The sequence below is a fragment of the Ostrea edulis genome, chromosome 3 (genome assembly GCF_947568905.1).
Source record: "Ostrea edulis chromosome 3, xbOstEdul1.1, whole genome shotgun sequence".
Classification (NCBI taxonomy): domain Eukaryota; kingdom Metazoa; phylum Mollusca; class Bivalvia; order Ostreida; family Ostreidae; genus Ostrea; species Ostrea edulis.
The window spans coordinates 95,369,767-95,392,200 of NC_079166.1; the positions used below are offsets into that span (position 1 = coordinate 95,369,767).

General features: G+C 36.5%; 2 protein-coding genes and 1 non-coding gene across 4 annotated transcripts in view; 2 read left to right on the plus strand and 1 right to left on the minus strand.

Moving 5' to 3' along the window:
- LOC125677319 (gamma-tubulin complex component 2-like) overlaps nt 1-15,346 on the minus strand; it is a 52,486-nt gene extending 37,140 nt beyond the window's left edge. For both annotated transcript variants that reach the window (XM_056159515.1, XM_056159514.1), the window contains exons 1-15: nt 15,223-15,346; nt 12,155-12,230; nt 9,078-9,156; nt 8,383-8,474; nt 8,167-8,224; nt 6,662-6,793; nt 5,566-5,665; nt 5,210-5,298; nt 3,917-3,994; nt 3,362-3,443; nt 3,055-3,132; nt 2,723-2,790; nt 1,845-1,889; nt 1,237-1,329; nt 1,029-1,090 (exon numbers count right to left, since the gene is read on the minus strand). In XM_056159515.1, coding sequence (XP_056015490.1) covers nt 1,029-1,090; nt 1,237-1,329; nt 1,845-1,889; nt 2,723-2,790; nt 3,055-3,132; nt 3,362-3,443; nt 3,917-3,994; nt 5,210-5,298; nt 5,566-5,665; nt 6,662-6,793; nt 8,167-8,224; nt 8,383-8,474; nt 9,078-9,156; nt 12,155-12,207 — 1,109 coding nt within the window. In that variant the 5' untranslated portion in view covers nt 12,208-12,230; nt 15,223-15,346. The remainder of the gene's footprint in view (nt 1-1,028; nt 1,091-1,236; nt 1,330-1,844; nt 1,890-2,722; nt 2,791-3,054; nt 3,133-3,361; nt 3,444-3,916; nt 3,995-5,209; nt 5,299-5,565; nt 5,666-6,661; nt 6,794-8,166; nt 8,225-8,382; nt 8,475-9,077; nt 9,157-12,154; nt 12,231-15,222) is intronic.
- Nucleotides 14,274-14,346, plus strand: Trnas-gga (transfer RNA serine (anticodon GGA)). The gene has a single exon. It is a non-coding gene; the product is annotated as a tRNA-Ser (tRNA).
- A 188-nt stretch (nt 15,347-15,534) lies between the features above and the next one.
- LOC125677326 (transmembrane protein 138-like) lies at nt 15,535-22,028 on the plus strand. The gene is made up of 6 exons (XM_056159560.1): nt 15,535-15,635; nt 15,721-15,834; nt 16,464-16,611; nt 18,187-18,358; nt 20,632-20,710; nt 21,650-22,028. The coding sequence occupies exons 3-6, from the start codon at nt 16,487-16,489 to the stop codon at nt 21,757-21,759; spliced, it is 486 nt and encodes a 161-aa protein (XP_056015535.1). The 5' UTR covers nt 15,535-15,635; nt 15,721-15,834; nt 16,464-16,486; the 3' UTR covers nt 21,760-22,028.
- The last annotated feature ends 406 nt before the right edge of the window (nt 22,029-22,434 follow it).

The window sequence follows — 22,434 nt, forward strand, 5'->3', positions numbered from 1 at the left end:
CAATATCAACTTTGCCCACTAATTCTATCAACAGATGACTCTAAGAGAGATTTCCACTAATTCTATTAACAGATGACTCTAGAGAGATTTCCACTAATTCTATCAACAGATGACTCTAGAAAGATTTCCACTAATTCTATTAACAGATGACTCTAGAGAGATTTCGTCTAAAGAGATTTCTACTAATTCTACTAACAGACGACTCTAGAGAGATTTCCACTAATTCTATCAACAGACGACTCTAGAGAGATTTCCACTAATTCTATTAACAGATGACTAGCGATATTTCCACTAATTCTATTAACAGATGACTCTAGAGAGATTTCGTCTAGAGGGATTTCCACTAATTCTACTAACAGACGACTCTAGAGAGATTTCCACTAATTCTATTAACAGACGATTCTATAGAGATTTCCACTAATTCTATAAACTCTAGAGAGATTTCCAGACAGCTTACTCAATCAGCTAAGATATTGGTTTTTGGTTGTTGTTTTTTTTAGCGCCTTTTCCAGCGTATGCTGCTCAAAGTGCTTTACAATAATCAATGTACATGTACATGTACATTATTACCCCGCCAGACCTTATATCAATCTAGAACTTTCTCAGCCTCCTAGGAAGCATACAGTGCAAGCTGCCATTACAAGCACTAGAGCACTAACATTCTAACAATATCTTTCACTGTCTATAGCCAGGTACCCCTTTTACACTTGGGTGGAGTGAGGAAATTCGTGTAAAGTGCCTTTCCCAAGGACACAACGTCAGCCCTGCTGCGGCCAGGACTCGAACCCAGGACCTTTCGGTCGAGAGTCTGACAGCCTAACCACTCGGCCACCGACATATCAGATTACTCTAGAGAGATGGGGGTAAACTTTCCCCACTAGTCAAAAATCAGATTACTCTAGAGATATCTAAGGTGAACTTTCCCCACTAGTCTAAATATCAGATTACTTTATAGAGATACTTATAGTGAATTTTCCCCACTAGGTCTAGATATCAGATCACTCGAGAGATATCTATAGTGAACTTACCCCACTAGTCCGCTTGTTTTGTCGTGCAGCAGACTCAGGACCGCCCCTCCTATACACTCTCCCTGTTAAAACATCCACACACAGTACAGTTGTCACACAAAAGAATTCCTTTCCAAGACGTAAACAAATTACATTCACATGTAAACAGTGACCAAAATAAAAGATAAATCTCTCAGATACACGTAAATTTATACTGAATTCAGCTTACCTTGTTGACGGAATTGGCCACGGACGCTAGGATGTCCAGCGTCTTCATGGTGGGCTGAATGTAGAACCACAGCTTCTGTAGACTCAGGTTTCCCTGTCAGAAGAAAAATGTTAACTGAAATCAAACTAGTCATAAAACTTACGGTGTTTCAATATCGTAATAAATAAGTTTCTGTGTGTACAAACCTATTTACTTTTCTGAAACAGAAGAAGAGGAAACTGACTGAACACATAAATGCAGTGATTCACATCCAGCTCAATAGTGCTAATTTTCTGGATCTTTCTGATCTCCTTCCTAAATAGAAAATGTGTCTCCCCTTCCCATATATACCCAATAATACACGCCCCCTCCCCTAATATACACAATAATACACGCCCCCTCCACTAATATACCCAATAATACATGCCCCTTCCTGTAGTATACACAATAATACATGACCCTCCTCTAATATACACAATAATACATGCCCCCTCCTCTAATATACCCAATAATACATGCCCCCTCCTCCAATACACACAATAATACACGCCCCCTCCTCTAATACACACAATAATACACGCCCCCCTCCTCTAATATACACAATAATACATGCCCCCTCCTCCACTTACCAATCTGTACTGGTGCTCCAATTGTGCCACAAGAACCATATAATCCTAAAAAAGACAGATGTTTAATTTTATTACATATAATCCTAAAAAGACAGATGTTAAATTTTATTACACAAAATCCTAAAAAGACAAGATGTTACATTTTATTACATGTAGTCCTAAAAAGACAAATGTTAAATTTCATTACATATAATCCTAAAGAAACAGATGATAAATTTTATTACATAAAATCCTAAAAAGACAAGATGTTATATTTTATTACATGTAATCCTAAAAAGACAGGTGTTAAATTTTATTACATGTAATCCTAAAAAGACGGGTGTTAAATTTTATTACATGCAATCCTAGAAAGACAAAAGATTAGCTTCTATTACATGTAATCATAAAAAGACAAGATGTTAAATTTTATTACACGTAATCATAAAAAGACATGCTAAATTTCATTACACGTAATCTTAAAATGATAGATGTGAAATTTTATTACAATCCTGTAGATGTGATTAATTAGTATTGTTACATTGACATTGTATCACATGTAATAATATGATATAAAAGTACATTTAACACCTTTCCTGAAGGTAAATAATACCAAATCTATCGAGAAAATGCATCAATTTATATGTTGCTAATTTACAGAAAACATCTATTGAGAAAATGCATCAATTATGTGTTGCTAATTTATAGAAAACATCTACTGAGAAAATGCATCAATTATGTGTTGCTAATTTACAGAAAACATCAATTGAGAAAATGCATCAATTATATGTTACTAATCTACAGAAAACAGATTTCTCTGCTATGTAAGGGTTTAACAATCTAACTTCTAGAACTTAACAAAACAAATGATTGCATCACTTTTTTTAAATCCATGCTCTTACTTTGATCAGTGTTCTCATTGACGCACTCAAGGCCTGGTTAACAAGACCGTACTCAAAGGCCGACTTCTCTACAAAAACAAAAATACACGACCATCATAAAAACTGAAGCAAAAGCAAGACACTCTCTAAAAATTGTCCTTTGTATGTTACTCACTAGGTACAATCATTGCTAACACAGCAAGACTTGCTTGTCCTTTGTATGTTACTCACTAGGTACAATCATTGCTAACACAGCAAGACTTGCTGAACATTAAGAACAGGACAACAGTACTTGTACCGGTGTAGTAAATCATTGTTATTTTGTCTGATCTACAATGAAATTCTGGTCATACCCTCAATAAACCTGACCACCGTGGAATAGTTACAACACAGGGGCAGAATCCTTCTTACGAGGTCTTGGAGGGAGGGATCTAAAACGGGAAACATCAGGGAGACATTATCAATCTTCTGGAACTTTTACATGAATTAAAAACTTACACATACACGTATTTCAGAGTCGATGTGCTCATGTCACAGAATATTAACAAAGAAAAGGTTATAAGTGTACAAGTATATTTTTAACAGAGAAGCTTATGTCAGCATTAATTTTTACGGATGAAATATGCCTTGAACACAATGATGTATCACAGCTGTACAAACCCAGACTTTGGTCCAACATAAACTCCTTCGGAGCGTATCTCTCTGTCAGTGCGCGGGCCAGGATGTATTTACCCTCAATGCCCTGCAACATATACAACATATGTAATAGATACAATATATATATACAACATATATAATATATACAATATATACAGTGAAGTGAATTCCTTCATACACTAATAAAAAATATATAAACTGAAATTTAGTCCACAGCAACACCCCCCCCCCCCCCCCCTTCACGTCAATTCAATACAACATAACACACTTCTAAGCAACCTAGGACACCTCCATGCTTAACAGAACAAAGATCTCAAAGAGTCCGCTGAGTCTGGACCGAGTGTCAGTTCTAAAACATGGCATACACAAAGCAGAGCCAGAAACAAGCTGGTCCGAGTCTCAGTTCTAAAACATGGCATACACAAAGCAGAGCCAGAAACAATCTATTGCAAGGTCTGCTGAGTCTGGTCCGAATGTCAGTTCTAAAACATGTGTACTCACATTTACAGGGATATAACACACATCTCCCCCCCCCCCCCTCACACACACACACTGTACCTGCATACAGTTCAGCATGTCATCCAGAATAGAATGTTCCTGAGCTGGTACACCCATAGTTCCTAAAGGCACGATGTTCTAAATAAAAAGAAACACCACATACATATATAAAGGGACAATGTTCTGAATAAAAAGAAACACCACATACTTATATAAAGGGATGATGTTCTGAATAAAAAAGAAACACCACATATATATATATTACATCCTGAACATTATTCTCCACTGCTTTTTTTTCTATTTTACATCGCAGTGGAAGTTTGTATGTATCGCCTTTAAATATATAAGTCTCAATATCTAACCCATATCTACAAGCAACATCCCTTATAATACAGTTAGTGATGAAACGATTGTCACCGATGATCGATTGTCGGTCGTTCAGAGACCCACGATGCTACTAATCGATTACAATATAAAAGTCGCCAACATCGTTGACCAAACGAAATCCGGAAATCACTTCAACTTTGTTCAAATTTTATTTTTTGTATGACAAACCCGATCAAAAATAAGCAAACAAAATGGCGGGAGATGTGAAGGACAGTAACATCAACGGCATTTAACAGTCAAATAAAGGAACCTATCTCTGATATTTTTGATACATTGAGATTATAGATAAATTCCATTACTTCATATATTGAAATTCTGATTTATTCAGCTGTGAATAAATGAGACCAAAAAAATGTATTTTGAGGGGAAAACACTTAAATGCCAATTCCTATTATAATCGATTATTAATTTATTAAATGTGTCCGATTATTGCCGATAATCGATTATGGTTTTTGGTCCGATTGCCCATCACTAAATACAGTAACTCTGACAAAGTTTAACAAATACACTAAAAATAATCCATTGGTTCTAATCATTTCTATAACCTCATATGATGGTTCATCCACAATAAATTTCTATAACTTCATCTGATGGTTCATCCACATCAAAAATAAATCTCTATAACCTCATCTGATGGTTCATCCACACCTACAATAAATTTCTATAACCTCATCTGATGGTTCATCCACACCTACAATAAATTTCTATAACCTCATCTGATGGCTCATCCACACCTACAATAAATTTCTATAACCTCATCTGATGGTTCATCCACACCTACAATAAATTTCTATAACCTCATCTGATGGCTCATCCACACCTACAATAAATTTCTATAACCTCATCTGATGGTTCATCCACATCAACAATACATTTCTATAACCTGATCTGATTCATCAACATCAACAATACATCTCTGTAACCTGATCTGATGCCTCATTCACACCAACAATAAATGTTTATAACCTGATCTGATGGCTCATCCACACCAACAATAAAGTCCAAGGTGAGGGAGGGTCTCTTAAACAACCAGTCCGGCTGCGGGGGAATGTTGACTGAAATTGAATATAAACAATCAAAATTTTTATCATTATACATGTAAAACTAAGCTGTTTATAAATTCATTCCAACAGTTTATATCCACATTTTATCTTCAGCCCATCAACCACCTCTCACAACAGGACCCGAGTTTGATCTTTGGGCTGAGTGGTTTGTTGAAAATCTTTTATCATTATGTAAAGAGTCACTGTTTTTATGTTGTCTGTTTTAAAAGCTGAGCGGGATTATTACTGAGCGGGATTATTACTGAGTGGGATTATCACCATTTCTTTTGGATGGCTTCTCCTGAAGAGCTTTCCGTAAGAGTTCAGAGGAAGTGGTAGCAGCCATCGTTTTGGACTCTTTAAACAACGTGTCTTTCAGCTGTAAAAACAAAGGACACACTGATAAATCACAAAACAACAATTTCTATAATTACTGTGTCGTAACTGTGCACATGACTGAGTTTCACAATTTAGAGAAATCAAACCAGCTTTATAAACTGATATCTCCTACAATTAACTATACCCATCATTAATCCTACCTAAGCTTTATAAACCGATATCTCCTACAATTAACTATATCTATCAATAATCTTACCTAAGCTTTATAAATCATTGTCTCCTACAATTAAATATGATATCCCTTTGTAGAAGAAAATGGAAGATATAGTCCGAACACAAATCCATGGTATAAACCTTTGACCTTGAGATCAAAGGTCAAGATCATAAAGGTACATGACACATAGTCTCATGGTGATACACCCATGTCTTATGGTATAACTATGTCAAAACCCTATAATCAATTCTGACCTTGAGGTCAAAGTTCAAGGTCATATAGAGGTCAAGAAGGTACCCGACACATCGTCTCATGGTGGTACAATCATGTGTCAAATATGGTATGCCTATGTCAAAGAACAAAGAAGTCATGACCCTGACACGAATCCATTGTAAAAACACTTTATTTTGACATTGAGGTCAAGGTCATATGGAGGTCATGAAGGTACCCGACACATCGTCTCATGGTGGTACACTCATGTGTCAAATATGGTATGCCTATGTCAAAGAACAAAGAAGTTATGGCCCGGACATGAATCCATTGTAAAAAAAAAAACCTTTAATTTTGACCTTGAGGTCAAGGGTCAAGGTCATATAGAGGACATGAAGGTACTGGACACATCGTCTCATGGTGATCTACCTGTGTGCCAAATATGGTATGCCTATGTCAAAGAACAAACAAGTTATGGCCCAGACACGAATCTGCACAGACAGACAGACGGACAGACAGTGATTCCTATATACCCCCTGAACTTCGTTCGTGGTGGGTATAATTATGCCTATCATTAATCCTACAATTAATTATATCTATCATTAATCCTACCTCTGTAAAATCTTGCATACTGATTTTGGTTCCTGGGGCTGGAAGCTGTGAAATGACCTTGCTATGAGAGGTCAACGCCACACCAGACTTATCCGCTTTTTCTTTGGCATTTCTTGCCAGGTACTCCTTTGTCTGCAAACAATGTACCACAGTGATTATCATTCTAACAACCTGTCTGTGTGATGATTATATTAACAATATACAACAGTGATAATCATTCTAACAATCAGTCTATGTGATGATTATATTAACAATGTACAACAGTGATTATCATTTTAACAACCCATCTCTGTGATGATTATACTAAACACACATACATCAGGACAAATTTTCCACGAAACATGAGACAGCTCTTGTAGCTAATGTTACTTGTGAATGAGAGAGTAGGAAAATGGTACACTTCTATAAAATTTTATCAGGTAGCCCTGTGAATAATTCAGAAGTATCCGGAGTGGTGTCTTCCCATGTGACAAACTTATAGATTTGAATGACCTTTTCAACTTGAAAATATCGTAATCCACAAATATCCTCCTCAGCTTCTTCATCCATTCATCACCTCTTCCTCATAAAACAGAAATCTAGTTACCTCCTCATAAAACAGAAATCTAGTTACCTCCTCATAAAACAGAAATCTAGTTACCTCCTCATAAAACAAAAATCTAGTTACCTCCTCATAAAACAGAAATCTAGTTACCTCCTCACAACTCATAATCTAGTTACCTCCGCACAACTTATAATCTAGTTACCTCCTCACAACTTATAATCTAGTTACATCCTCACAACTTATAATCTAGTTACCTCCTCACAACTTATAATCTAGTTACCTCCTCACAACTTATAATCTAGTTACCTCCTCACAACTTATAATCTAGTTACCTCCTCACAACTTATAATCTAGTTACCTCCTCACAACTTATAATCTAGTTACCTCCTCACAACTTATAATCTAGTTACCTCTTCCCAACTTATAATCTAGTTACCTCCTCCCAACCTATAATCTAGTTACCTCCGCACAACTCATAATCTAGTTACCTCCTCACAACTCATAATCTAGTTACCTCCTCACAACTCATAATCTAGTTACCTCCTCACAACTTATAATCTAGTTACCTCCTCACAACTTATAATCTAGTTACCTCCTCACAACTTATAATCTAGTTACCTCCTCACAACTTATAATGTCGTCTCCTCCTCACAACTTATAATCTAATTACCTCCACCTCCTCACAACTTATAATCTAGTCACCTCCTCACAACTCATAATTTAGTTACCTCCTCACAACTTATAATCTAGTTACCTCCTCATCTAGTTACCTCCTCACAACTTATAATCTGGTTACCTCCTCACAGTTTGTAAATTAGTTGCCTCCTCCTTACAACTCATATTCTAGTTACCTCACAACTCCAAATCTAGTTCCCTCCTCCTCACAATTCATAATCTATTTTCCTCCTCTCAGCTTGCATTCTAGTTACCTCCCCTCATAGAACACGGAAAAGACACTTACCTCCTCCTCCTCACACAGCTTGGACAGAAGGAAGACAAATGGGTCGAGCTCTCTGTTACTGCAGTAAAAAACAACATTCTCAGAGTAAGCAGACAAAATCCAAACATGCAGTACTTCTAATTGCTCTATGGCAAAATCAATGTGTTGAATACGCTAAAAAGACATATTCATGATGCATGAAATCAAAATCATGAAGCTTTTTAAAACAATTATTACTTTTTAGACTTGAGTTCATCGTATTTGGCAAGAAATTCGATAGGAGTTTTAGTAGACTCTGCAATCTTTCTCTTGGCTTGATGGGCCGACACCTACAATATACAGTATACACTGATAATACTTTTACATACCTGTGTGATGATGTAGGGTGTGGTGGTTACCTGTGTGGTGTAGTGTGTGGTGGTTACCTGTGTGGTGATGTAGTGTGTGGTTTTACATACCTGTGTGGTGATGTAGTGTGTGGTGGTTACCTGTGTGGTGTAGTGTGTGGTGGTTACCTGTGTGGTGATGTAGTGTGTGGTGGTTACCTGTGTGGTGATGTAGTGTGTGGTTTTACATACCTGTGTGGTGATGTAGTGTGTGGTGGTTACCTGTGTGGTGTAGTGTGTGGTGGTTACCTGTGTGGTGATGTAGTGTGTGGTTTTACATACCTGTGTGGTGATGTAGGGTGTGGTGGTTACCTGTGTGGTGATGTAGTGTGTGGTGGTTACCTGTGTGGTGTAGTGTGTGGTGGTTACCTGTGTGGTGATGTAGGGTGTGGTGGTTACCTGTGTGGTGTAGTGTGTGGTGGTTACCTGTGTGGTGATGTAGGGTGTGGTGGTTACCTGTGTGGTGATGTAGGGTGTGGTGGTTACCTGTGTGGTGATGTAGTGTGTGGTGGTTACCTGTGTGGTGATGTAGTGTGTGGTGGTTACCTGTGTGGTGATGTAGGGTGTGGTGTTCTTCAGCAGTATATCTGTATAAACCTCTGCTCCAGCATCAGCTGATCGGTTTCTGAAAAAATCAAACTTTAAAAGTTTGTCATACTGTGGGGTTTTAGTTTACATATTTTGAATTAGATTGATCCAATTCACGATGGCACTGCAATGAATAGTTGAGTTGGGCTGAAACAAGACAAAAATCAATAGTGAAAAAAACCCAGGTATTAAACATTTATCTACTTCTAATGTATTTTTTATGTAATTCTTTATTTTCTTCGATTCTGTAATATTAAAACATGTAAAATATGTCTCAATTTTTAATTTACAGACTGTTTTATGAGAGAGTGGGTGGTGGGAAAGAGAGAGGGAAAAACTCAAATGGCATTTCAATTGAATAAAAGGTTCAATCCATTGCAGAGTGTGTCAAATTTTCATTTCTTTTTTCGCCATTTTAATAGGAAATGTATTTCTACTTATTACTTCTAGTTCATCATTAATTAGGGTTACCTACCGCCGCGGTGGCCAAGTGGTTAGAGCGTTCGCCCCGCATCCGGGAGGCCGGGGTTTGAATCCCGGCCGCAACACACCTAAGTCGTTAAAACAGATAGTGATAGTTCCATCGCCAAACGCTCGGCATCAGGTGTGAATGACACAGGTCCTCGGAGATGACCTTAAAAACGGATGACCCATGTCACAGTAGGTGTGGCATGATAAAGAACCCTCACTGTTCAATGGCCATAAACGCCAAGCATAGGCCTAAATTTAAAGCCCTTCACCTATCTTGGTGATGTCTCTATATGAGTGAAAAATTCTCGAGCGAGACGTTAAGCAAGATACAATCAATCAATTAGGGTTACTGGGTACACAAAAAATATTATTATACCTTAGGATGAGAATTCTATGCAACATGTAATCTGATTGGTTTAGACAGTTACGTGCCTGGGATGACAAAACTTCATATCTCCCTCTCAGACATCATATCTCCCTATCATATTTCATCCCTTGGGCAGCCTCATACATTTTCCACATATTTGACGTCAAAATGTATTATGACGTCACAATAAGTCTCGAGTCATTCTACTTTCATAGTTCGTAAGGCACAAAATATGCGGGTCTCTGATACACAGTTAAATCGCCTGGTTTGGGTTGATACAAAAACAAGTAAGTAAATCAGCATTCAAGGAGAATGGAAATACAAAAACTGATTATCATATCACTGTATTTCGCTGTTTGTATCTTCTACCGTAATACGTTGACAGCGTCGTGTTACTGTTAGAGTGATCTCAGCTACATACATGTACAATGTATAGATGAGCAGACTCTAATCTCAAATGCAATTTTGTGGTATTGTTTTGTTTCGGTATAATAAGCAATTTATTGCATGATAGTGAGGGAGATGTGAAGATTTATTCACTCAAGAAAAATCATATTCCCCTCGGGATAAGATTTTTCTTGGGTGAATAAATCCTCATATTTCCCTTACTATCATGCAATAAATGTATAATACTCTTCCATAACAAGAGTCCCACAGGCCTTATCGGTCACCTGAGTACTAGTAAAAAATTGTCACTACTCCCAAGGGCTATGAAATCTAGAAAATAATTCCTGTTCTGAATATCTAAGCTAAATTCTAATGTTCCGCAACAGTATAAAACAAGATGTGTTCTTAAAACTTCAATGCCATCAAAAGTGCATACATTGATGATTTTAGGCTTTATATAATATAATAGGTCTATTAACATGAAAACATTAAAAGATATCACTAATTCACCAGTTTTTGGACATCCTTTTCTGCTATTCCTAAGTATGCATTTAGGTTTTATACAGATCAGCAAACTTACACATAAATACCCACCCTGGGGGTCAGAACCCCTACCCTGGGGATCATCAAATTTACCCACCCTGGGGGTCAGAACCCCTACCCCGGGGATCATCAAATTTACCCACCCTGGGGATCAGAACCCCTACCCCGGGGATCATCAAATTTACCCACCCTGGGGGTCAGAACCCGGGGATCATCAAATTTACAATTTTGTATTCAATTAGTGTTTTACACATAAACACTATTTACCAAGTTTGGCCCACCCTGGGGTCAGAACCCCTACCTCAAGGGTCATGAAATTTCCAATTTTGGTAGAAGCTTCCTTGCTTATAATTACTATGCAAGGTGAAGATAACGAACAGTGATCAATTTCATAACTCCTACAAGCAATACAAAATAGATAGTTGGACAAACACAGACCCCTGAACACACCAGAGGTGGGATCAGGTGCCTAGGAGGAGTAAGCATCCCCTGTTGACCGGTCACACCCACCGTGAGCCCCATATCCTGATCAGGTAAACGGAGTTATCCGCAGTCAAATCAGTGTGCCAAGAACGGCCTAACAATCGGTATGAAACACGTCAGACAGCATTTGACCCAATGCGAGGTTGTATTGACGAACTAGATCGTTATAACGACCATAGAATTTGCGAAATGCTGACTTCAATCGAGACTGTTCAAATCCCTGTACCATCAACTTGTTTGTCAGTAGCTTACCTCGATTTAAAAACTGACTATACCCAGAACAAGCTCTTGCATATCGAATCAGTTGAGATATATAAACACCATTAAATATGCAGGTGATAATGGAATATTGCTACATAAATGTGGGAAGTTGACGATGGAGAAGCTGAAATCATCCCATTTGTCATACAGTTGAGTTGTCAGTTTGCCATTAATGTCTACTTTTACTATATACTCACTTTCTCTGTTAGATGTCCAGGAGTAAAGATTTTTAAAGAAATACATCAATTTTAGTTTTTACCCCAAAATTAGGGCCCCTTAGGGAAGGGGGGTTATGAAATTTACAATTTGCTGTCTTCTTCACCTACGGATGCTACATACCAAATTTGGTAAAGATTGGCCCAGTAGTTTCTGGGAAGAAGTTGTTAACAGACGACGGACGATGAGGGACGCAGACCAATACTACAATAGGTCACCTGAGTGACTTGGGTGACCTAACAAATCTTTATCAACATGATCAAGGTGCAAAACTTCCGATTCGCAAACTTATTGAATAGTCACTTACCCCAGTAAATTTATCAGCTCGCTGACATGGTGATGGATTTTGAATTCACTCATTTTGATGTCACTATAACTTCAATCTGTAAAATTTTAACGATTAAATGTTTTAGTTTTCAAGCATAAACTCCAGCAAACAAATAACAGAAAAATGTACTTGTGATGCCATATCATGCTGATCAAAGCAAGCAGACATTATCAATGAGAAAACTCCAATTTAGGTAAAATATAAATAAAAAAGAAGTTAAGAAAGAGTGAAAATAATCAATGAACGATATGAAAGACGATTTACTAATATCTAGAATATTACAATCGTCCTGACCCTGCCACAGGACTGCCATCTTGTAGTGTAGCAATCTACATGAGCGGATCAAAGGATCTGATTTTTAAATTTAATCTTCCATGGGGATCCCGGTTAGAATAGGTCCTCATGCAGTACCTCTTGCTTGTCGTAAGAGGTGACTAAATGGGGCGTTCTTTCAGATGAGACCGCAAAAATCAAGGTCCCGGCCGTGTCACAGCAGGTGTGGCACTAATGACTATAAAGATCCCTCCCTGCTCAAAGACCATAAGCGCTGAGCATAGGCCTAAATTTTGCAGCCCTTCACCGGCAATGGTGACGTCTCCATATGAGTGAAAAATTCTCAAGAGGGACATTAAACAATATACAATCAATCAATCATTAATTTAATCAGATTGTCATTTTCATTGATTATGAATGACAAAAATTTATATAAAGTAGTCTCCAGATACATTTGAATGTGGTGGTTTATTGGATAAAGTCTTGGGATACATTTGAATGTGGTGGTTTATTGAGTAAAGTCTTGGGATACATTGAATGTGGTGGTTTATTGGGTAGAGTCTTGGGATACATTGAATGTGGTGGTTTATTGGATAAAGTCTTGGGATACATTGAATGTGGTGGTTTATTGAGTAAAGTCTTGGGATACATTGAATGTGGTGGTTTATTGAGTAAAGTCTTGGGATACATTTGAATGTGGTGGTTTATTGAGTAAAGTCTTGGGATACATTTGAATGTGGTGGTTTATTGGGTAAAGTCTTGGGATACATTGAATGTGGTGGTTTATTGGGTAGAGTCTTGGGGTACATTTGAATGTGGTGGTTTATTGAGTAAAGTCTTGGGATACATTTGAATGTGGTGGTTTATTGAGTAAAGTCTTGGGATACATTGAATGTGGTGGTTTATTGAGTAAAGTCTTGGGATACATTGAATGTGGTGGTTTATTGGGTAGAGTCTTGGGGTACATTTGAATGTGGTGGTTTATTGAGTAAAGTCTTGGGATACATTTGAATGTGGTGGTTTATTGAGTAAAGTCTTGGGATACATTTGAATGTGGTGGTTTATTGAGTAAAGTCTTGGGATACATTGAATGTGGTGGTTTATTGGGTAGAGTCTTGGGATACATTGAATGTGGTGGTTTATTGAGTAAAGTCTTGGGATACATTGAATGTGGTGGTTTATTGGATAAAGTCTTGGGATACATTTGAATGTGACGGTTTTCACCATCAGGGTCAATCAATGATTTTCAAATAAGCCATTTTGCTGATTGGTATTTTTTCCTTGGAGTAACTTCCTACTTTGCCGCTTCGTTCTTCCCTTGTGTCCATTCATACCAATTTGCTTGTTCTCATCAATAATAATCTAAATTCAATGTCCTATCAAATCAATCATTATAGGAATGGAACTCTCCTGTATTTAAAGGTAGCATTAATTTACCAGCAATATTCTAGAACAAGTGTGTATACAATCTAATTAAAATTAGATGTTAGATCTGCTCGCTTACTCCCATACATAAGTTATGTATGCGAGTAAGCGAGCGGATCTAACGTCTAATTTTAATTAGATTGGTCAGTATACTACTATAACAAGACGTACTGATTGGACAAAATCGCTTTTGGTCTTCCCTGAGCAACCAATAAAATGACTTCATAAACAATTGTCCCTGGCCAGTGCAAAGCAACTATGTAACAAACATATAGGCCTGCCCATCAGATTAATTATAGTGGAAAATTACCAGAGTAAGCTGACTTCAGGTAGACCCTTACAAAGAAACATAACCTCAGTGTGTGTGTGTACAATCAGACTAACCACCTCGATCACCGGCAGCCAGATAGCTCAGTTGGTAAAGCACCTGACTGGAGATTCAGGGGGCCCGGGTTCGAATCCCGGTCTGGTCTGTTGCATTTCCTCCCAAGAATCAAATTTACTGCCAAGCATATCATGTCATGGCATCCATATCTTATGCCTTGTGCTCTAAGTGCTTTTTGACCTCGCGATGCTGTACAAATTAATTGTCGAGATCAGAGGCCATGTTTATAACAAGTTGGGAACACTTCCCCTATAGCGCGATCTTCTCTTTAAAACGCAATTATCCCTCTTTAGTGAGAAAGTAAAAATTACCATAAACGGGTGTTTTGATTGAAAATAGCAAATTCCGTGCAATGCTGAATAAGCGCGACACACACTCAGCATGACACGAATTGTGTCTATAAAATCAACAACACAATCAAGAAATTTCATAACAACATTGCTGCGTAAGAGGGAAGGAGGCTAAAATCCAATGCACATCGTGAGTATTTTTGTTTTGATTGCAGAAGTATCAGAAATTTTAGCGTTTTTTCTTCTTTTCACATGAAACACAAAGAGATGTACTCCTCGGGTGTTTTGCTCAGTTGTACGGGTTATATTTACTATCCCTGATGAAGGATAATCGCGTTTTCGCGAGAATATCTCGCTATAGGGGAAGTGTTCCCAACCTGTATAAGGTCTTTATTTCAGAGGGGTTTTTTAAAAAAAAAAAAAAAAAAAAAAAACCAGCATCATCCTCAACATTTCATCTGCGAGTCACGATGATTTGCGAGCGCATACTTAAAATGTTCAAGTTTTGCGGCGGTACATTCCACAGGGTGTTGTGAGCAAACAGTTTGCTCAGATTGTGTCAAAAAAGTTACATTCTGACACTGACTGTCTGAGGCACGACGATTCCAATCAATTGCACTTCTAATGAATAAAGCGATTTTCTATTGAGTTGGGATACACAAGCAGTACTTTACCAAACATTTTCTCCTTTCAAATTTGTGTATTTTCCATCATTGCATTCGCTAAGATTTCTTTTGACTTCTTATTTATTTTGATTCCTTGTTCCCGCCACCATGTTTTATCAGGCAAACGCTTGAATGATGAGAAATTTTTAGTCAAGACTTTTCCAGCAAAATATAATTTCTTTTCGCAACATCTTACCATAATAAAATACTTTAAAACTAATTTATCAAAAAAACGTGTTTTTATATTTATTAAATTTTACTTTCTAAAAACATTTCACAATTTTGAATTTTTGACTTCAGATTTTTTTTCTTATTTTAGACGAACCTTTCTCAAGCGTTTTCGAAACTATGATTACGAAGTTTGAGGAATTCCATTTAGGTTCTGTTCTGCAATTTTTCGTCTTGTGGGGACATTTTCAAAGGTTTGGGCAATGTTGACATGTATTTACTAGACACTGTTTTCTTTTTATCGTCTTGTATTTATCATTCGTACTCGACATTTTCCAGAAAGAAATCTCGTGCGACTACCCGATACCATGTAGCCAGTATAAACAAATGGAGGAAATGTGGATTATGAAGGGAAACAAGTACAGTCATGAACGAGTCTTCATAATGTTTACAGTATGTAAAAGCTCTCAACTTATAATGTTGTTCCTTATTGTTCTCATAATGTTTACAGTATGTAAAAGCTCTCAACTTATAATGTTGTTCCTTATTGTTCTCATAATGTTTACAGTATGTAAAAGCACTCAACTTATAATGTTGTTCCTTATTGTTCTCATACTGAAATAGACAATCGTTTCATGGAATGATGAAATATTGCAGGTGTTCGTTTGTTTTTTCAAAATCTTTACATGGTGGGAATCACAAAATACAAATTACAATTTCACTCGAAAGTTGAGCAACCTTTAACATCCAAAAATTAAAAAATTAATTTAGATGTGTAATATAAATTCATTAGATAAAAATCTCAGATAGAAGGAGGTTGCACATGTGCTAGAAATGTCTTTTTCATATGTAGCAACTGATACCCCTTTCATAAGGGATTGAAGCTGCATGAATATGATCACTCATTCCATAGAGGTAGAAGTCTTGTTGAATGTTTATGTCTCTGAAAATTGTAGCTTCATAACAGAATCATAAAATCTGGACATTTAGCGCTATGAATTGAATCATTGGCTAATTTGTCCAATTGATTCTTTAGATAAAATCAGTCCTCCTTTCGTATTTTTATGAATTCTTTTTTTCAGACTTGATGCCGTAGAGAATCAGGATGTTGGTGGAACGATACCGTCCTATACTGTTTATTCAGTACCTTCTCCTCCTGGTGGATCTGTTTATGAACACTTTTATTGAAATGCTGAGATTTGAAAATGTCATTTTATTAGTGCTCTATGTGTAAGTATTTTTCAGGACTTAAATTTGATGAGTCACCTAAACTTTCACATTGCGTTAAAGTTACATTTTAAGCATTCAGGAACTTGTCTTTTTTTTTTCTAATCAGCAAAAACTGAGCAAAAATATTTTCATATATTGTTCAATGTTCATAAGATACTAGATTGTTTCTGATAATTAAGCATGGAAATGAAGAAGAAAATTAATCAATTTTCGATTGTAATTGGTGGTGGGAACATAATATGATTCTATATCTATGTCATTGATAAGTTCAGTTCACTTTCTAGGTTAATGCCTGTTTGTTGTAAGCTTGAGAGGGAGTGTGACTTTTATATAATTACCGTAATTTTTGCCCCTGCCCCGAAATGCTGCTAATCAATCAAAATTATGTCTGTCTGTCTCTCTATCTAACGTTCTTTTTAAATACTAAACTAACACCCGGCTGGTCCGAAACCCGGCCATGCCCAACCCGGACGGGCTCTGAACTAAGGGAGTTAACTCTAAATAAAACAAAGACTAATAATGGAAAGTACCTGACGCTATAAATACATTATCAAGCAAAATATACACTAAACCATCACAGTACAATGATGATTTATCTTACCAGGCTATAGACAAAATCATGATATATCTTACCAGGCTCTAGACAAAATCATGATATATCTTACCAGGCTCTAGACAAAATCATGATACAGTAAAACTCGAATATAGCGAACACGAATATAACGAAATTAGGGCTATAGCGAAGTGAAAACGATTTCCCCGGCAAAGTCTTTATATATTCTATATAAAAATCTGCGTCTATAACGAACACGGATATAGCGAATTCACGGATATAACGAAGTAAATTCCTATTCCCCTAGAATTAAAATTGAACGTAAAAATGACTTTTTATAACGAATTTATTTTTTTCATTTTCAACTGTGATTTTTAACAATCGTTTTCCATTGACATAAAGGATCCACACTCATTCCGACATTTCTGTTTGTATTTTTTCATGAAAGGTTGTTAACGCAAAACAATACTTGCACATACGTTTAGGAAATATATTGTCGGTATTGTTTACTATTATTGATTGCATTTATTTTATCGTACACTCATTTATTTGTGTAAAGCAACAAGTAAATGACAATTGCAATAGACTGTACATGTATGTATTGCGCAAACTTTTGTTGACATTTCTCGACATGTTCTTACATGACTTAATAATCTATCAAGATAAATTATCATATATAAATCAATGTGTATATTTCTTGTATAAAAATATTTCTTCTCAAAAATATATAGGCTTCATTTCTCTTAAAGACAATACAAACGCAAGTATATCGATTGCTGCTTTCTTATATAACTGGTATACATGTTGAATAAAAAAAAATTATAACGAATTCGTTATATTTGAATTATGAATTCGCTATAAACGTATAGCGAATAACGCTTATAGCGAATTTTTATGGAGGGTCCCCAGAAATTCGCTATATCAGAGTTTTACTGTATATCTTATCAGGCTCTAAACAAAATAATGATATGTTTGTAGTGTTTGTAACAGATTTATACTGACTCCGACTTTGATATTTTCAGTATACAGGACGTATGTATCCTGTTTGCTGTGATAGTAGTTTTCCTGCTTTTCTTCAACACGTACATCTTCCAAGCCGGCCTCGTCAATATCCTCATAGACAAGTTCAAGGTCGCCATAGGAATTACATTTATCTACTTCGGACTGAATGTTGGCCTTCATGTGTGGGAAATGGTACATTTATGTTGCTTTTATCCTTATTTGGAGCTCTGACGTTCAGAATTATAGAATAGACAGTTTTGACTTTCAGAATTATAGAATAGCACAAATTATCATACCTCAGAATGATTTTGCTATATAAACGATAGGTAAATAAATTTGCCATTTCTTCTGGATAACGCTAGCCATGGAATAGTTTCTGAACTATCTGCCATAGGGAAATAGTCTCAAAACTATTTACCAAATGTTATATTTTCTAGCGTTTTCTTTTCTGTGACACCAAAGTTTGATAACTCTAATCAATTTACATCACTTTGGAATGTCTGACACAAGTAAAGTCTACTTTGGTATAATAAAACACCTATTTACTGACTATTCGGACAATAGCGAGTTTATTGCCCCCCTGGACAGCAACTATTTACCTTGGCTGCACCTTGGGAATTAGTTGCTGTCTTGAGGGACAATAAACTTACTATTGTCCTCATAGCCAGTAAATAATTGTATACTGTCCCAACTTACTTTATATTGTATAAAATGAGCAAAAATTACTTTTGTTCCTTATGATTTAACTTATTAAATCGCAGAATGAGTTAGATAAGAGTGTTCTCTGTCATATGTTGCCTCTGTCTCTGTAAGCATAGTAATGAAAAAATATTTTGATGTAGCAGTTCTAAGCAATCTACTTGCCATGATTTAAGTGAATTTATTTACATTTGACATGTTTTTTCTGTGGAAAATGTTCACTGATGTTACTAGTGAGCAAATACATGTGACATTATTGTGATGTCATAATGCCAAAACACCAATCACATTGATATCACAATACAAATCTAACACATTACAAAATATATAATCAGTCATTGGTATTCCTAGATTGCTGCATCTCACAAGTACAGATTTGTTTTTTCACTTACAAGTACAGACCTTTTTCTAAATCAAAATTTAGACATACCTTTCAAAAATTGATTCAAGAACAGAAATGGTCGGGTTGCTTTAAAATGTGTTACAGAGGAGTTGGTTACACAAAGTACCATGCTTAAAAAGTGACAAAGTGTTTTTTAGCTCACCTGAGCTGAAAGCTCAAGTGAGCTTTTCTGATCGCTTTTTGTCCGTCATCTTGTCTGTCTGTCCGTCTGTCTGTTAAACTTTTCACATTTTCGACTTCTTCTCCAGAACCACTGGGCCAATTTCAACCAAACATGGCCAAAAGCATCCTTGGGTGAAGGGCTTTCAAGTTTGTTCAAATAAAGGGCCATGTCCCTTTCAAAGGGGAGATAATCACAAAAAATGGAAAAATAGGGTGGGGTCATTTAAAAATCTTCTTCTCAAGAACCACTGGGCCAGAAGAGCTGAAATTTACCTGAAAGCTTCCTGATATATTGCAGATTCAAGTTTGTTCAAATCATGGCCCCCGGTGGTAGGATGGGGCCACAATAGGGGATCAAAGTTTTACATACAAATATATAGGCAAAATCTTTAAAAATCTTCTTCTCAAGAACCACTGAGCCAGAAAAGCTGATTTTTACATGAAAACTTTCTGACATAGTGAAGATTCAAGTTTGTTCAAATCATGGCCCCCCGGGGGTAGGATGGGGTCACAAGGGGGGATCAAAGTTTTACATACAAATATATAGTTAAAATCTTTTTCTCAATAACCACTGAGTCAGAAAAGCTGATATTTACAAGAAAACTTTCTGACATAGTGAAGATTCAAGTTTGTTCAATCATGGCCCCCGGGGGGTAGGATGGGGCCACAAGTGGGGGGGGGGGGTCAAAGTTTTACATACAAAATATATAGGAAAAAGCTTTAAAAATCTTCTTCTCAAGAACCATTGGGCCAAAGAAGTTGACATTTACATGAAAGCTTTCTGACATAGTGTAGATTCAAGTTTGCAAAGGGTAGTTTGGGCCATAATAGGGACTATGGTTTTACATGCAAATATATATGGAAAGTCTTCAGATATGGGCCAAGGTGACTCAGGTGAGCGATGTGGCCCATGGGCCTCTTGTTAATTTTTTTTTTTTTTTTTTTTTTTTTTGGTTCTTCTGTAATGAGATGTACAGATGAAATTTCACATACTATAACATTCAATTGATTTGTATTCCCATTATTCCACATCATAGCACAACAGATGTACTAATGATGTCCTATGGCATGATAAGTCGTAGGTGACTTATCAGGTTGGTAGAAATAAAAATCTGTGGTGATGTTCCTGTTTTGTTTTGAGGGATATCTAATTTATCTGTGTTGGTTGGGGGATATTTACAGTTTTTGTCTCTGATTTCAGACCCTGAGGTGGGATGAGCCGAATCTCTATATCTGGGGCACGCCTGGATTTATACCTCTCTTTGTTATTCAGAGAACCGGTAAGTGATGTAATATTAGTTACATTTGATCACAGCTTCTCTAGAGAAGAGAGCCTGGATTTATACCTCTCTTTGTTATTCAGAGAACCGGTAAGTGATGTAATATTAGTTACATTTGATCACAGCTTCTCTAGAGAAGAGAGCCTGGATTTATACCTCTCTTTGTTATTCAGAGAACCGGTAAGTGATGTAATATTAGTTACATTCAATCGCAGCTTCTCTAGAGAAGAGAGCGGATAAGAGGCCCCTGTGATTCAGTTTTCATAAGGACATCACATGATATAATTTTTTATTTGCTGTAGCCTGTTTATAATGAACACAATAAAACTCATTTGGAACCTTCGTGTACCTTAGCAGTTATAGAAAATTCTAGCTATGATAATTAACAGTACATCTCACTTAGTATAGCCCTAATACACAATTTTGGAGATATCAACTCTTCGGTGATGGAGGTACATTCAGTGTTCTAGTGACCACTATCAGTGGGAGAAGTATACATATTGTCATAGACTAGTTATGTAGATATATAGGATCTCCCATGGTTTGTGGTTTGATATGATTTATATTCAAGGACTTGTGTGTTTTCTATCCCCGAGCCTTGGCGAGTTAGATATAAATCATAAACCATGTGAGATTCTTTTTATCACATGTTTTAACACTCCCTCCTCGGTTGTTCATTTACGTTGCTGTGTTGTTGGGAAATTCGCTTCTTGACATTTTGTAAACAAACTACGTAAAATTTACATTTGTTTGTGACATCACACGTGGTGTTGGAAAACATAGTGTAATAATTGAAATTGATGTGATAGGTGATATCCACTGGATAGAGGAGTAAACGTGATCAAATGATAAAAGTTATAAAAGCGTAAATTTTGTTTATATCAGCCGTTGGTATATATCCTAAGTGCCGTTGTTTATCAATATTTTATTTTTCTCTAGGTGCAGTTCTGTATTATTATTTCTATAAGCGGACAGCTCTACAGCTGGGAGACCCGAGATTTTATCAAGATTCGGAGTGGATCAGGAAAGAATTCGAAAGACGAAGATAACGCTGTCCTCACAAACTGAAATAATTTATTTTCTGTGGTTGTGAATGAGTCCTGAATTACGCATAAAATCAGTATGGATTTTTTGCCAGATATTAATCTTAGGGAAATAATTCATAGCTTTTTTTCGAAATAAATCTAATGTTGACATGAAAACTTGTAGATACAGTGTATGTAGGTGCTTGATATGTAAATATGCATGTAATTTATCATTCATTGATATGTAATTGTACAAAGAAATACAATAAAATAACCTTCAGATAAATGTTAAATGTGTTGTTTTGAAGTATATGGCAAATTAACTTCCACACTTCAGATCCCAATGTACCTGGCATACTTACCAGTAATATTTCTGTACCTGGCATACTTACCGGTAATATTTCTGTACCTGGCATACTTGCCGGTAATATTTGTGTACCTGACATACTTGCCGGTAATATTTGTGTACCTGACATACTTACCGGTGATATATTTCTGTACCTGACATAAATACCGGTAATATTTCTGTACCTGGCATACTTATCGGTAATATTTCTGTACCTGGCATACTTACCGGTAATATTTCTGTACCTGGCATACTTACCGGTAATATTTCTGTACCTGGCATACTCACCGGTAATATTTCTGTACCTGGCATACTCACCGGTAATTTTCTGTTGCGATATCTCCAGTATTATG